Genomic DNA, 15,945 nt, shown 5'->3' on the forward strand with positions numbered 1-15,945 from the left:
ATAAAAACAGATAGCAAGAGTTTCTATAGTTATATAAAAAGAAAAAGGGTGGCTAAGGCAAACATAGGTCCCTTAGAGGATGAGACCGGGAAATTAATGGTGGGAAACATGGAGATGGCAAAAATGCTGAACAAATATTTTGTTTCAGTCTTTACAGTAGAGGACACTAAGAATATCCCAACACTGGACAAACAGGGGACTCTCGGGGGGGGGGAGGTGCTAAATACGATTAAAATCACTCAAGAGATGGTACTCAGTAAAATAATGGGACTCAAGGCGGATAAATCCCCTGGACCTGATGGCTTCCATCCTAGGGTCTTGAGGGAAGTGGCAGTAGGGATTGTGGATGCTTTGGTGATAGTTTTCCAAAATTCCCTGAACTCAGGAGAGGTCCCGGCAGATTGGAAAACTGCTAATGTAACACCGTTATTTAAAAAGGGTAGTAGGCAGAAGGCTGGAAATTATAGGCCAGTTAGCTTAACATCTGTGGTGGGTAAAATTTTGGAGTCTATTATTAAGGAGACAGTAACGGAACATTTAGATAAGCATAATTTAATAGGACAAAGTCAGCATGGCTTTATGAAGGGGAAGTCATGTCTGACAAATTTGCTTGAGTTCTTCGAGGATATAACGTATAGGGTGGATAAAGGGGAACCAGTGGACGTAGTGTATTTAGACTTCCAGAAGGCATTCGACAAGGTGCCACATAAAAGATTATTACTTAAGATAAAAAATCACGGGATTGGGGGTAATATTCTGGCATGGGTGGAGGATTGGTTATCGAACAGGAAGCAGAGAGTTGGGATAAATGGTTCATTTTCCGACTGGCAACCAGTAACCAGTGGTGTTACACAGTGGTCGGTGCTGGGTCCCCAACTCTTTACAATCTATATTAACGATTTGGAGGAGGGGACCGAGTGCAACATATCAAAATTTGCAGATGATACAAAGATGGGAGGGAAAGTAGAGTGAGGAGGACATAAAAAACCTGCAAGGGGATATAGACAGGCTGGGTGAGTGGGCGGAGATTTGGCAGATGCAATATAATATTGGAAAATGTGAGGTTATGCACTTTGGCAGGAAAAATCAGAGAGCAAGTTATTTTCTTAATGGCGAGAGACTGGAAAGTACTGCAGTACAAAGGGATCTGGGGGTCCTAGTGCAAGAAAATCAAAAAGTTGGTATGCAGGTGCAGCAGGTGATCAAGAAAGCCAACGGAATGTTGGCTTTTATTGCTAGGGGGATAGAATATAAAAACAAGGAGGTATTGCTGCAGTTATATAAGGTATTGGTGAGACCGCACCTGGAATACTGCATACAGTTTTGGTCTCCATACTTAAGAAAAGACATACTTGCTCTCGAGGCAGTACAAAGAAGGTTCACTCGGTTAATCCCGGGGATGAGGGGGCGGACATATGAGGAGAGGTTGAGTAGATTGGGACTCTACTCATTGGAGTTCAGAAGAATGAGAGGCGATCTTATTGAAACATATAAGATTGTGAAGGGTCTTGATCGGGTGGATGCAGTAAGGATGTTCCCAAAGATGGGTGAAACTAGAACTAGGGGGCATAATCTTAGAATAAGGGGCTGCTCTTTCAAAACTGAGATGAGGAGAAACTTCTTCACTCAGAGGGTGGTGGGTCTGTGGAATTTGCTGCCCCAGGAAGCTGTGGAAGCTACATCATTAGATAAATTTAAAACAGAAATAGACAGTTTCCTAGAAGTAAAGGGAATTAGGGGTTATGGGGAGCGGGCAGGAAATTGGACATGAAGCTGAGTTCGGATCGGTCAATGCCCTGTGGGTGGCGGAGAGGGCCCAGGGGCTATGTGGCCGGGTCCTGCTCCGACTTCTTGTGTTCTTTAGATTTGTGGTTGGGATCAGATCAGCCATGATCTTATTGAATGGCGGAGCAGGCTCGAGGGGCCGATTGGCCTACTCCTGCTCCAATTTCTTATGTTCTTATGTTCTTATGTTCTTATGAGAGAAGTGGCCTGGAGCACTTAAAAAAGAAAAAAAATCTGGTTTGGCTCCCTAATCCAGGGGGCCGAAGGGCATATGGCTGGGGTCTGGGCAATCCCTCTCCCTCACATGCCAGATAGATGCCCAATTTTCCTGCTGCATGAGACGGGAGGGCACTGAAGATGTGCCTGAAGTAACCCCATACAAATTAGGTGCCCTCCTACTAACCTCACAAACTCCAGCACTGGTGGGCATCGGTGGGTGTGATCCTGGCATAACAATCAGGATCACAGGCCACTGATTTTCAGGGCCTCTGTAACATTTCTTACTGCATACACACCTTGTGTAGGCAGGAAATGCATCAAAGGAATACAGGAAAAAAATACATAAATAACCTGATCTTAAGAAAGTATAAAGGAAAACGGTTTTGACCTAATTATTTTACTCGTTTCAATGTATCATATCTATTTTGTATTGATATGGACTTTCTATAATCTATGTAATCTTCTGTTGGAGGTAAATAATCACAGGTAACATTATCAAAAAAAAGAACTTAGTGAAATTGCTCCTTCACCACAAAATCAATTAAGCAAAAAGAATTAATATTATTTATCCCAACTATTGTATCCACAGATGACATTGCAAAGACTAGAACAGAATTCAAATCACATTTCTCCGTAAACCATTTAATCAGCTCTACATAGTAGTTATCTCTATAATCTTCATTCCATATAAAGTTCAGTTCTTTTCTAACCCCCACCCATCAGTTTTTAGCCCTATCCTCCCCTCCTTTTCAGAATGTGGAGATGCCGGTGATGGACTGGGGTTGACAATTGTAAACAATTTTACAACACCAAGTTATAGTCCAGCAATTTTATTTTAAATTCACAAGCTTTCGGAGGCTTCCTCCTTCGTCAGGTAAATGTTCAGGAGCTCCTTGAAGCCTACGCATTTATACATCACAGAACAATACATGGTGTTTACAGACTGCCCCTGCAACTGCCCGTTGCCAAGGCAATCACCGTGTTCAGACAGAGAGGTGTCACCTGCAGAACCCCCGAATACACATTCAACAAAAAAACAAACAGGAAAAAAAAACAGAGAGAGGCAGAAACATCCGGAAGGCAGAGAAAGCCAGCAAATGACCCATTATATTAAAAACAGATAACATTTGTTCGCTGGTGGGGTAACGTGTAGCGTGACATGAACCCAAGATCCCGGTTGAGGCCGTCCTCATGGGTGCGGAACTTGGCTATCAATTTCTGCTCGACGATTTTGCGTTGTCGTGTGTCTCGAAGGCCGCCTTGGAGTACGCTTACCCGAAGGTCGGTGGATGAACGACCTTTTCAGAAGGCAGTGACTCATGCCTATGTGCAGTTATCCAGCTGCTAGCAGTCGTCTAGTTCTTCACCCAAGAATGAGTGTCCAGGCAGTAAGTTTTGATGGGCAATGTAACCATGGAGTGCATCACAACTCAGCCCAATTCTATCTTCACCAGAGTTTAATGTCCTCTGCATTTTTAACATATTCCATAAATTCGTATCCACAGTATTTTGACACAAAATGAAACAGATTGAAACTGTATGAAAGTAGGTCAGACAGAAATTCATGCAAATAAGTTTACAGGTAGGGTAAAAAGTAATGCACAAAAGAAATTGAACCCACTGATGTTCACCTGTGTGCACTTTCCAGCAGGGGTCACAGGTTGGCGATCAGAGGCAGGAACCCAGACTGACTTAACCCCTTTCCTAACCTGGGGTCATTGAGGCATTCATCAGATCAGACCATGGTCCTGGTAGCTCAGCATAGGTCAAGGATTCAACCTGGTACCCCCCTGTTCTGGATGGGTCAATACCATGCAATATGATGCAGTTATCTACTTAGCCATTATCGAAGCTTTTTAAAAGATTTACTCAACAAAATACCAAAGGGCAAATTTCTGCAGAGGTTCTCCCAATCACCTGCTGTAACTTCAGTGGAAAGGCCCCGGGAACTCCAGACAAACAGCAAGGTTACAGTGAACAAGCGGGAAAAACCCAGCAGAAATTCACTGGCCAACTACTTTTGATGGGAGTCTATTATAAGCGTATCCTACTGTGAGTGCAAAAAAACTCTTCTCATCTCTAGTCTCGCTTGAGGCTTGCCAATTTTGTACTCATGTTCTGTGAACAGTTAAAGTTTTTTAAAAAAATACTTGCTTACCCCCATATTATCCATGCTTCTCAGCACTTTGAAGATCCAGAATCATATCTCTTTTCAAAAATCTTTTATGAGAGCAAGGTCAAATAGTTCTGTAGAGGTTTTCTGAATAAATGCAGTTGACTGCTAGGAAATCCTTTGCCAGTATACTGTTTACTAACTTATTTACATTGCTTCTGTTTTTATGGCATCACAAGTGCAATATTGATAATGCATAAAAAGGAAGAGAATTCACAACATAATTATCTTAGCAACCAAGAGCGACATAGTTTGACATAACTGGATAAACAGATAATGCTAATTATATCAGTTTAGCAACAGGCCTAAGAGTAGACTGCCAGAGCAGTTTATTTGTATTTTCAACAGGATATATTTTTGAATCAATCTGATGAGGTGCACTACTTAAATGAGCAGAAGTGTTAAATTCTTCTACAGGCACCTAGAAACAGAGCATAAATGCCACTCATTGAGCAAAATTTCAAATTTTGTGATATTAATGAATGAAATGTTTTTGAAGCAGATAAAATTTCAGAAAATGAAATTAAACTTTCAGTAAGAAAGTAGCAAGAGGTAAAACAGCATCTAGAGTTTTGAGCTGTATCAAGACTGTTATTTCTCTAGTGAGGACTATTGCATCATTTAACTGTTCTTGATAGAGGAACTGAGGGAAAGAGTTACAGAATTCGATTTGACCCATTCCTTTCCTACCTCAAACCATTGGTGTGAACTATTGGGTTCTCCAACTTGTGTATTTGGCTGAAGGTCTGAGTGCTTTGCCCGACAAGCTTTGTAGTAGAATCTTTACTTCATTTTGTTTCTTGAAAAATCAGTTCTTCCTGCCAATATTAGAAAATCCTCATGCAATAAATACAATGGATCAATTAATGGAATTAATTTTTTTTTTAAATGTATACAAACAGCACTATGTATACCAATTTTGTATATTCTATTCCACAAGCTTATGTTATTTTTCAGCTTAAAGCTATTATTATCACCCTATACAGGATAGTATTCAGCTATAAATATTTTCTTTTCTGTTAATAGTGTATTAGTTTGTTAAAAATTGAGCAGTTACAATAGCATTTTAGATGTCATTCACTCAGATAACAAGTATACAAAAATGTTTCAATGCATGATTTACTCATGTTTGGCAGAAGATGAGTGGCAATAGAAATAACATATTGCTCCTCAATTGTGAGGATGTCAAGATATGAAAGAGAAATCCAAAGTATTTCTTTCTTTGAGCCTGTCTGAGTCCTCTAAGCTTATCAAATATACATTCATTCATGTATTCCAAGACAGTCTGCTAGAGTGGATCTCTATTAGAATTGGCTGTATTTTATTCAGTAAAGAAGATTGTATAAAATGTTAATTTCTAACAAAATGTCCTTGCATTTTTTAATATTTATTTTAAAGTTTTTTTGTGCATGTATCTATTTAATAAGGTGCGGGGTGATGATGCTGGGAAAATATGCTTTTCCATTTTATAATGTGACAGTTTCAAGCAGTGGCAGTCAGGTATGGCATGGGTCAAATGCAATGTAGAGCACCCCCTACTGCACTAGAGTGACATTTCTCATGCTCACTGCACTTTCAGAATCCTTAAATGAGATTGATGAATTGGTGCCAAATTTGAGGATAGTTTGTGCTATGGTCATATATCTATAGGGAATTAAACTGAAACAAGCCAAATTAATTTCCGTTTTACTTAAATTTATAGTTATTTCTGATAGTCCTATTAATCAGAAAAAATCAGATTCATCACATGCAAGTGTGACCTGTAGCCAGCTTATTACAAAGTAAATTATTATTTAGGTTAATTCTCATTTCAGCAAAAACTGAAAGTACAATACATTGCACACAAGGACAGTATTTTGGAGTAGTGAGGGAAATGAGATACAATTCTGTTAAATTCTGTGGTATTTTCATATATTTAGAAGGTGTACAAGTGCGTGACCTGATAAAATACTGTAAATGAACCATTTTCATACTGAATGAGTTCCGTTGCACAGAGATTAAATTCCAGTATTGTGGCAATCAGTACAATAAAGGCTTAAACAAAAAGCAAAATACTGCAGATGCTGGAAATTTGAAACCAAAAATAGAGAAAGCTGAAAATACGCAGCAGGTCAGGCAGCATCTGTGGAGAAACAGAAGTCAGTCAGTTAACTCTTCAGGTCTAAGACCCTTCTTCAGGACTGGAAGATAGTACACCTACAACAGCATTTAGAAAGGAACAGAACAAGGGAAAGGGTGAAGGAAAAAAATACACATACAGGAAAGTAGCATGAGACAAAAGGAGGCATAATGAGAGAAATCAAAGAAATAGAAGACAAAAACGAGACACAGAGAGTGTGTGAATAGCTAAAGGGCGATAGGTAGAAAGGGAAGCATGAAAAACTAGTAGGCTCCAGTGGCCCTAGAGTCTGGTTGATGTAAAAAAATGGTCTACACTCTCCAGGATGGGTGTGCCGGTATTTCTGGGGATGGGGGAAAGGAGACGGTTGACACCAGTTTATCGCCAGTGTGGGATGATAGGCCCCTTTGATGTCAACCTGTTTTTTTTTCTTCCACCACACTCCAGGGCCACTAGTGCATGCTCCGCCTTGCCGGTATTTCATGTTACCCTTTCCACGTACACCCCTTTAGCTAATCACACACTCTCTGTATCATGTATATATTTTTTTTATTTCTTTGATTTCTCTCATTATGCGTTCTTTTATCTCTATTAATATCACTTCTTCCATTTAATCATCTCCCATTCTCCACCCAAGCACTTCACAGGTCATTCTATTTCTTTTCCTGTGTGTTTTGTTTTCTTTACTCTTACCCTCTTCCCTTGTTCTGTTCTTTTTTAAATGCTGTTCATCTGCGATATCTGAGGAAGGGTCTTAAACCTAAAACATCGACTGACTGACTTCTGCTTCTCCACAAATGCTGTCTGATCTGCTTTTTCTGTTTTTGTTTTCAGTAAAATTAACAAATTTGCTAATACCATTTAACACCTGCTACACTGTAATATAATTTTGTTACTAACTGCTATTGGTTTCCAAGCAGGGAATGTTGACATAATAATGAAAATAAAATAAGAGGAGTTGGTTTAATTTTTTAAAATCTGTGAAGTAAAAATAAATGTTTTTGTGAGAGTATGTATGCGATTGGTTGAAAATAGATTAATACTCATCAACAAATTTAAAAATTAACATTTTAATAGCTAATATAATTAGGAATCTACAGTAAACTTAATAAATATATACATAATAATAAAATCGAATCAATGCAGCCTGGTAGCTATAGTGCTACTGTTGAACTCCCAGTAGGATACTTGAATGAGAATCCCAATCTCAATTGGTATTGGCACTTGGATTTCCTCTAGAGAATGAATTTTAAGAGTCTTTACTTACCATGTAAGAAGAAGGACAAAACTGGCCAGGGAGACTGATTTCCTACATTGCTCAAACATTCATCGTGGCAAGCCCACCAATTATTGATGGCATTTATGAAGCTTGCTTTAGCTAGCTGCCAATTCCTCTCAAATGGTGAGGATAATGTGGATGCAGAGCAGGGAGGGACCAACAGGGATGGTACGGACCAAAGATGAAGAAAAAATTGCAAAATGTCTGAATATTCTGATAATATACTCTTCCAGACATGTATTGTAGTTTGCTATATAGACGAGAGAAGGAGGTCTTTTTAAATTTCTTGATATGCAGCAAAGCATTGCTGAGAAGTAGTTTCTGAACCTCACCATTTTAAATTTGTTAAATGACCAGACTGGTATTTGGTACATATTTCTTGTACTGTTATCATATGTTTGGAACCTCAATTCTCAATTGCCACCTTTAAAACTGAATAAAACAAAATCTGAGTTTTAAATCATTAATATGCTTGTTTTTTTTAAGATTCCATTATATTGAGTCTGGGTCAAAATAGGTGTATGGGAAGGGGGATATCTCCAACTAAAGTCAGCATATATGGAATTACAATTTAAAAGTGACCACAAATTCTATATTATATGAGCCATTTTTAAAAAGTCTTTGAAAACTCACTATACAACCCAAGAGGCAAAAAAGTTAAGGGCATTTATATTTGCTAATGTTTTGGTCTTTTCTGGAACTTCTCTTTTTGTTTCTCCGTTTCTTGGCTTTGAGTTTCTCTCGATGCTGTAGGTGATTGTCTTTGCTTTTTGCCAATTTATCTTTAACTTTTTGCCTTCAGCTATTTACTTGATTGCTGTTTTTTGTATTATATTAATGTTACTTGTTTTTTAAAAAAAAAATTCCTTCAATTTCTTTCTAATCACCTGAACACTCTTTTTGGGCCTTGGCCAGATATTGGTGATCGCAGCTCATTTATGCTGTGCTGAGAGAAAACAATAATAATTATAGCCACTGAGATTTTCCAAGATGCTCTGAGAATTTCAACAGTAATTTCGAAATCAGCAGAACAAATGACAGTCGCAGCCCCTGTAGAATAGCAGGATTCGCTGTTATTTTGTCCATACCTTGGCTTTGGTAACGTTTAATCAAACAATTCCCTGCATATGGCAAAACTGATAACAGAATGTCCTTCTAATTTAACTCATTATGTTTTTTTTAAACAAAAAATCACAGTATATGTTAGGATAATGTCAAATCATCAGGACTTGTCATCAGATCTTGTTCATACTTAGGGAATGCAAATAACAGAAAAATGAGGTCTCGTGCATGAAAAATGCAGAAATAGATATGAATGAAAGCTGCCCAGAGTGACTCACCTGCTGCTTTTTCCTTCTTGTTTATAGGAAGAACATAAGAAATTTTAAGAACAGGAAAAGGCTATTAGACCACAATAAACTATGCCTTTTTGACAGATCAACCCCACCTACCTCTTGCTCACAATATATGCAGGAAATTTATCTTCATGTAACTTTCCTGTGTACTTATCATATTTCTCCCCATAGTTTGCTTCACAGTGTCTTTGAATGTTGTATTCTTTCACCACAGCTACCTGTTGCTTACAAATCAAGCATGTGGGCTTTCCATTCATGTCCACAGAGAAATATGAAATTCTCCATTTCTCTTGAAACGCACGGCACCCTTGATCTACCTTGGATCAAAGTATGAGGCCCACTTTTTCATCACAGAACGCAAGGATCAATCTTACAAGACATTGAAACACCCTGCAAGATATTATCAATGTTACATGACATTAAAAAACTGGGCCAGACAAACAGTGGCAGACAAGATTGCCATCTCTTGACAATAACAGCTATTAGATGCGGGGGCTGGTCCAATAAGTCGCTGTACAAACAGTTCCATTATCCCTTAATAAAAACAATGACATTCATGATGGCCCTCTAATTTTTGTAGTTCTTACAGTCCTGCGCTGCAAACCCATTCGGACAGTCCATGATATTATTAGACAATGGCAACTCGAGCACTGATAAATATCCCTTAGTGATTGACAGCATTTTCACTAAATTCATCAGGGGTGCCTAGAGCTGGCGATGGTATTGTTCTGTTTTCATAGGTGTGATGCTTCTAAGCCTAGCAATGGGTGCCGGGTATTAAGAATGAGGAGGTCTGGAGCATTGTTTATAATGTAACGAGTGGAGACCTGTTGGTTCTTGTGTCATCTCTGGTCAAGACCTGCAGGCAGATCTGAATGCCTTTAAAGAAAGACTATGAAAGCAGTAGGAAACAGTACTACTGACATCTTGGATGGCAAAACTTTGACAAAGATGGGATTCCGTCTGGGGATACGCTTAAGGAATGATGGGGTGCAAGAACATTTGAACTTCTCTGTTTTTCTGCACAGACATGAACGTACGATGGATGTTTCCCAGCATGCATGCCTGAGTGCAGACAGTGTGGACTTGGTCTAAAAACTGACACTAATGCAATTAATACTTTAAAATTTGCTACCACAAGGAGTAGCTGAGGCAACTAGCATAGATGCATTTAAGGGGAAGCTAGATAAACACGAAGGAGAAAGGAATAGAAGGATATATTAATAGGGTTGGATGAAGAAGGGTGGGAGGAGGCTTGTGTGGAGCATAAACACCAGAATGGACCTGGTGGGCCGAATGGCCTACTTTTGCACTGTACATTCTACGTAAAAAATGATTTCAATTTGTTATAAAACACATCCAGCAGGCTTGTCCAGGGAGCTACCCCAACAAGCTAAATAAAGAAATGAAGATCCATGGGAAGTCCGCAGGCCAGATGAAACTGTTCCGCAGGCCATACGTTTGACATCCCTGATATACTCTCATTCTCTTCTCCCTCCAGAAATGCATCTAATTGACTTTTGAATCTACATATAATTTATTTCAACAGCCTTCCCTAGTAACTTATTCCACAGCTCCATTATCATTTAAGAGGATAAAGATCTGCCTGACTTCCTTTCTTATTCATAATATTGTAAATTTGTGCCCCCTGGTAGTTAAACCCTTCACCATAGTTGCTAATTGGTCTGGAGTAATTTTGAACAATTATTTAAAAAATAAAGTTATGAAGCAGCAAAATTCAGATTTGTCAAAATTTGCTTATCTCGAACTTGTGTGTGACGACATCCTGCTAATATTGACAAAAGCGTGAAGTCCCTCCTCTGCCCATTAATACCAAATACTTACCACCTAGGTCAACATCGACATAAACTCTGGCACGTTAATTTGACAAATTTTTCAAGTCCTTAACAGTATTGGAAGCCTTCTGATATTACCACTTATGTCGACAGGCCCTTATCTTCACGTGTGACATGGCACTACAATTCGGACCATAGTTACAATGAGGATGAGACCGCCATGTTTTTTAAGTGCACTCCAGACAAAACTTACTGCACCAAGGGACAACCGTGTACTGGGGGTAAACAAAATAAAGGCTGTGTTTCAATTCTTGTCACTGCCAACATGACTGGAAGAAATAAACTACAGTTTCTCGTGAGTCAAAAAAACAGGTGATTTGCTGATGTTGACAAACTGTTGATGTAGACAAAATTAGAATGGTCCCCAACACGTCAACATAAGTACATAACTGGATAGGACTGTAATCTAAATCTAATTTAATTTTAGAAATATATTTCTGAACACAAAAATTATTTCCAAGTTTATTAATTTAATTTCAAATCATTTAAAAATAACCCAGAGCTCTGATGTTGTGACTTTCACTTTAACTAGATATCTGTAATGAAATAACATACTTTCCTTGCCAAATGAACAGTTCTTTTCCAATTGAGCAGCAAACTTTCCAACTGAGCAGTTTAACGTTATGCTCCCCTTCAAGCCATCAATTGCAGTTTTAGGTTACCTTAGAACCCAATTGCATCATCATTTCCTGTATGCAGGGCTAGAAGTGCCCTTTTAAAGTCATGTTTTTGCTGCATATAATAAACTGAAAGGCAGAACCTGATAAGTGTACAATAAACGAGCCCAACAAAAACATTCCAAAATAGCCACCTTTTAGACACACGTGAATAAGTTGTTTTAATGGATGATAATCTGAAGATAAATGTTTACTGTGTTGTATTTAATCATGTTCATCTTTATTCCAAAAAGTAGTAGTGAGTGAATGGTGGGTTGAATGTTGGAAGCTTATTCAACATTTTAGAACACTAAGGATTTTTGGAGATGGGTACATTCCTTCAAAGGAATGACAATCACCAGCATTTTTGAAACAAAAACTAATGGTTACATCCTTTTGTGTTTTCTTTCCATTTAGGAATTTTTGAATATTTATTAACAGCAAGTGGTGATCCAGATGCAGTCCTGCTCCTCCTAGCTCCACAATTCCCTTTTAGTGGCAGCCTGCAAGGACCACCGGCGAGGCCGCATGAAGATCTGGTTTTCCAGAACGCAGCCAGTCCTGCACTGGCTGTGTTCAGGACAACCCAATTTTGCCTAGGGGGTCTCCAACAGGCGCTGGGCCCCTTATTTGCAAATGTAACAACTGATTCAGGAGTGGGCCCTGACTGCCTATTTCTTTTGACTACACCAATATGGTGGGCATGCGTTTCCTGCCCGCCATATTGGAGGCTTAGGCACTTGTTTAGCCCCCAAAGAACTGGCGCAGCACCATCGAATTTCTAAGCCTTAGAATTCATAATTTAAGATAAAATTAGTGAGCATTTAGACATGCATGGGTTAATCAAGGACAGGCAGTCATGCTTTGTTAAAGGCAAGTTATGTTTGACAAATTTAATAGAGTTTTTTGAAGAAGTGGATAGATAATGGTATCTCACAAAAGATTTGTTACAAAAAAATCAGGCGTATGCTATAAGAGCAAATGTAGAAGGGATAGAAAGCTCTTACAAAAGAGCCAGCACTTGCGCGTTGGCCAGACTGGAGAAGGGTTGGAAGTAGTGTACCCTAGGGTCAGTACTAGGCCCACCTTTGTTCTCAGTATATGCAGATGATTTGGGTTTTGGCATGCTGACCACACAAAAGTAGGGGGTTTGGCAAATAGTGAGGAGGGCTGTAAAATACTTCAAGAAGACACAGGCAGGTTAGTGCAATCAGTAGGTGGATGGCAGATGCAATTTAATGGGATAAGTGTGGGGTAATGCATTTTGGGAGGAAAAACAAGGAATGGGAGAATACACTTAATGGAAAAGCACTGAAAGATGTGGATGAACAAAAAGACCCAAGAGATCTAATACATAATTCCCTGAAATGGCAAGTGCAGATAAATCAAGGCAAAAATGGCCATTTTGGGTTTTATAAATAGGGGCACAGAGTACAAGAATGAAGAAGTGATGATAAATGTATACAAAACATTCATTAAGGCATCTTTAGAGTACTGTGTACAATTTTAGGCATCTCATTATAGAAAGGACATTAAAGCCATGGTGAGCATACAATGTAGATTCACCATTATGATACCAGCGAGGGGGATTAGATTTGGATTATTCTAGCAAAAAGCTGGCACGGACAAGATAGGCCTACTGTCTTGTTTTCTCCACTAAGCTGAGAACTTACTATTGGAAATAAGATTTCTAACACAAGAAAGACTCTAAAAATTATAGCGTTTAAAAGAAAATCTTTAGAATTATCTATACAATAGCATTTTGAAAAACTTCTAATAATTTTCCATCAAAGGTCAGTATCTTGCTGAGAAGTCTGAGGGTTGTGTTTTTGGGGCTTCCCGCTGAAGTAATTTTGCTGAAAAATTATCTAAATTATGATATTTAAGCAGCTATTTCTTGAACAAATACAGCAATTCCATGTGTGAACAACTCAACTTTGCACTTTGAAATGCTTAGCATTTTTAGTTATATTTTCTAATGTATTCTACATGATTACAACAGCTACATTTTTTTGTATTTATGTCTGTCTGAGGAAGAATTCAAAGCAATCAGCAACAAAATGAATATAGGTGGCAATTTCTAGGACTGTACCATTATTCAAATTTGTAGGGAGATTCTGAATAAAAGTCCTACACTCAAATATGCTTACTTGAGCAGAACCTTTTAGTAACATTGAGTACTATTATAGGGCTATTTGGTGAAGAAGGAAAGATGTGAATTGGTTTAATCTTTTCTTAGGTTTTATATTTCTTGGCCCTCACTATAAAAATCTGCATGCTAAACAGAAGGGACAGAAATCCTAAGTAAAGAACAGTTCTCTCCACCCCATGAGACATGCACAGATTAATATTATTTATTTATGTAACTGTGGTCTGTGAGTAGATCTGCCAATGTCTTCAGAAATATATTGAGAGCAGGTATTGTGTATTATGTTGGCTGAACCATATTTGAAAACTGTGGTAATGGTACCATGTCAAACCTAATAGTCTTCACATCGTATATCTTAATTTAAGAAACTGTAAAAAGAGATGAGACTCAAGAGTGTTGATGATTTACAAGAACTCAGAATTAGACTAGCCCACTGTCTGCCATTCATGATGCTCCTTTCAAGTCTGTATGAAATCTGTATTTTATAATGTTGTCTATAATCAAACAAATTGAATATGATACTCCTTTTTTATTCCAGATGATGTTATTGCTGGACAGGAAGTAAATCACTTCTTTACAAGTTATACAATGGATCAACAGCAAAATGGCTTTGACGTAGATTTTGAGTGTAATAGCTGTCGCGTTCTCTATGTCACCATTTCTCTATTGAATCACATCATAGGTATTTGGCAAACAAGGTTATATCCTTTCAGTTTTGACAATTTACACTTTCCATCTGAAATTGATTTGTTCACGAGCAGTACTGTCTCATTTCATTTTACTTAATTACTGTAACTCAACTGCAACTCCTTTGAATCAACAGCAGTTTTATAAACTTTAAAAATACCTAAAAAATGTAACAGTCAGCAGGAACCTGACATTTGTTCAAACTTATGTTGGCAGATTTAAAGAAAAAGAACAGTTTGGCTATCTAGCAACTCTTTAATCTTAAAATATTAATTTTGTTCAATAAAATTCTGAAGCATACAAACCCTAATAGATTTATATTAGAAAGGGACGAAGAAGCTAATTTCAATCCCATTTCTATCCTGTTTCTCAAACATTGTCCTACCTGTGTACTGTCCTAGCACTATTTTAAAATTGTTTCTTCCTCCTGTCATTTTATATTTAAAGATCAGACTTTTTCTTTAAATCCATAGCTACTTGCTTAAAAATATATAAAGGTAAAAATATTACCTTGCCAACAAGTACACTTTTTCCATTTTTAGTTGTATTTAGACTGTAACAGTCTGAATGTCTATTATGTACACTCTGAAAACTAATCACATTTCAATTTTTCAAACATTACCTTTATTGAAATGCAGAACAGTGATTTTGCTGATAGCCCAAAGGATGAGATGCGTACTCGGCTCTTGCCTCAAAAACATATTGGGTGAAAATTGATTATCCCAAAGGGGTAATCCCAAATCTTATGGCCCAGTCATACTGCACATTTCATGTTGTACATGGCATCAACACCAAAAATGTATCATAATGTTGCCAGAAATCAACACCAGCCGCCTGGTATTGGCAGTGAGATAACCACAAGATAGCCTGACACAGCTAATATTTCAGTTGGAGTATAATTGTGGTCAGCACAGAACCAACTTTAAATTTCTAATCATGGAACAGTGCTTACTGCGCCTTTCTACATTAAAAATCTCACTGATAGTCAGAGGCCAATGACAAAAGCTAAGTACACATGCATGGGCTTCTGTCTACTCTGATTGGAGAACAGTGAAAGTGAGCAGGGTAACCAGAATTGCACACTCAATTGCAGTATAACTGGGCTGTTGCTGAGCTTTTAAATACAGTTTGTGCTTCCTGTATTTGTCCAATAAAGTCATTAGCCCAAAGTGATTGAGAGCTACAGAAAATAGATATACTGTTGATTCAACTGGTAGTTTGATTTGTTTAAATTGTTCAACTCTGTTCAATCAATGAAAAGATGCCTAACACTGATCATACTACTTTGTGCTGAATAAATGTATTCATTGCCTTTTATCTATCTGACAAACATTATTTAATAATTTCTCGGTGTAGAATCTTTTCACTTGAAATACCTCAAGATTGTAATATTATACGTTATGCTGCAACTGATTTTCTTCCTCCAGTGTTTCTTCCCTCCTGAAGGCAGTAAGTCCTGTTGGGATAGAGCCACACTTGTGGCAGTCACTCTCCAATATATCAAGTGGTCATTCTTCATGATATTCTTCAGGACCAAAACGCCAATGTTCCTGGTCTGTGTGGTTCACCATCACACCAGGGGTCTCTTTTCCAACATAATTTAATTACAAAGATGGCAGGAAACCTGGGTGGGGGTGGAGGGGCAGGGGAGGACAAAGGGGTAATAA

The 15,945-nt window shown here is 38.1% G+C and overlaps 1 protein-coding gene across 2 annotated transcripts in view; it reads right to left on the bottom strand.

The window, feature by feature from the left end:
- The window catches only part of LOC137340097 (uncharacterized protein C10orf143-like), a 71,435-nt gene that overhangs the window by 12,518 nt on the left and 42,972 nt on the right, over positions 1 to 15,945 (bottom strand). Inside the window, exon 4 of one of the 2 annotated variants that reach the window (XM_068002389.1) lies at positions 4,747 to 4,995. The exons of the other annotated variant lie outside the window; for it this stretch is intronic. Within the exon in view, the coding sequence (XP_067858490.1) occupies positions 4,966 to 4,995 (30 nt within the window). The 3' untranslated portion in view covers positions 4,747 to 4,965. Of the gene's footprint in view, positions 1 to 4,746; positions 4,996 to 15,945 lie in introns of those variants that run through there. 2 annotated transcript variants of the gene reach the window in all.

This window comes from Heptranchias perlo, chromosome 21, assembly GCF_035084215.1.
Source record: "Heptranchias perlo isolate sHepPer1 chromosome 21, sHepPer1.hap1, whole genome shotgun sequence".
Lineage (NCBI taxonomy): Eukaryota > Metazoa > Chordata > Chondrichthyes > Hexanchiformes > Hexanchidae > Heptranchias > Heptranchias perlo.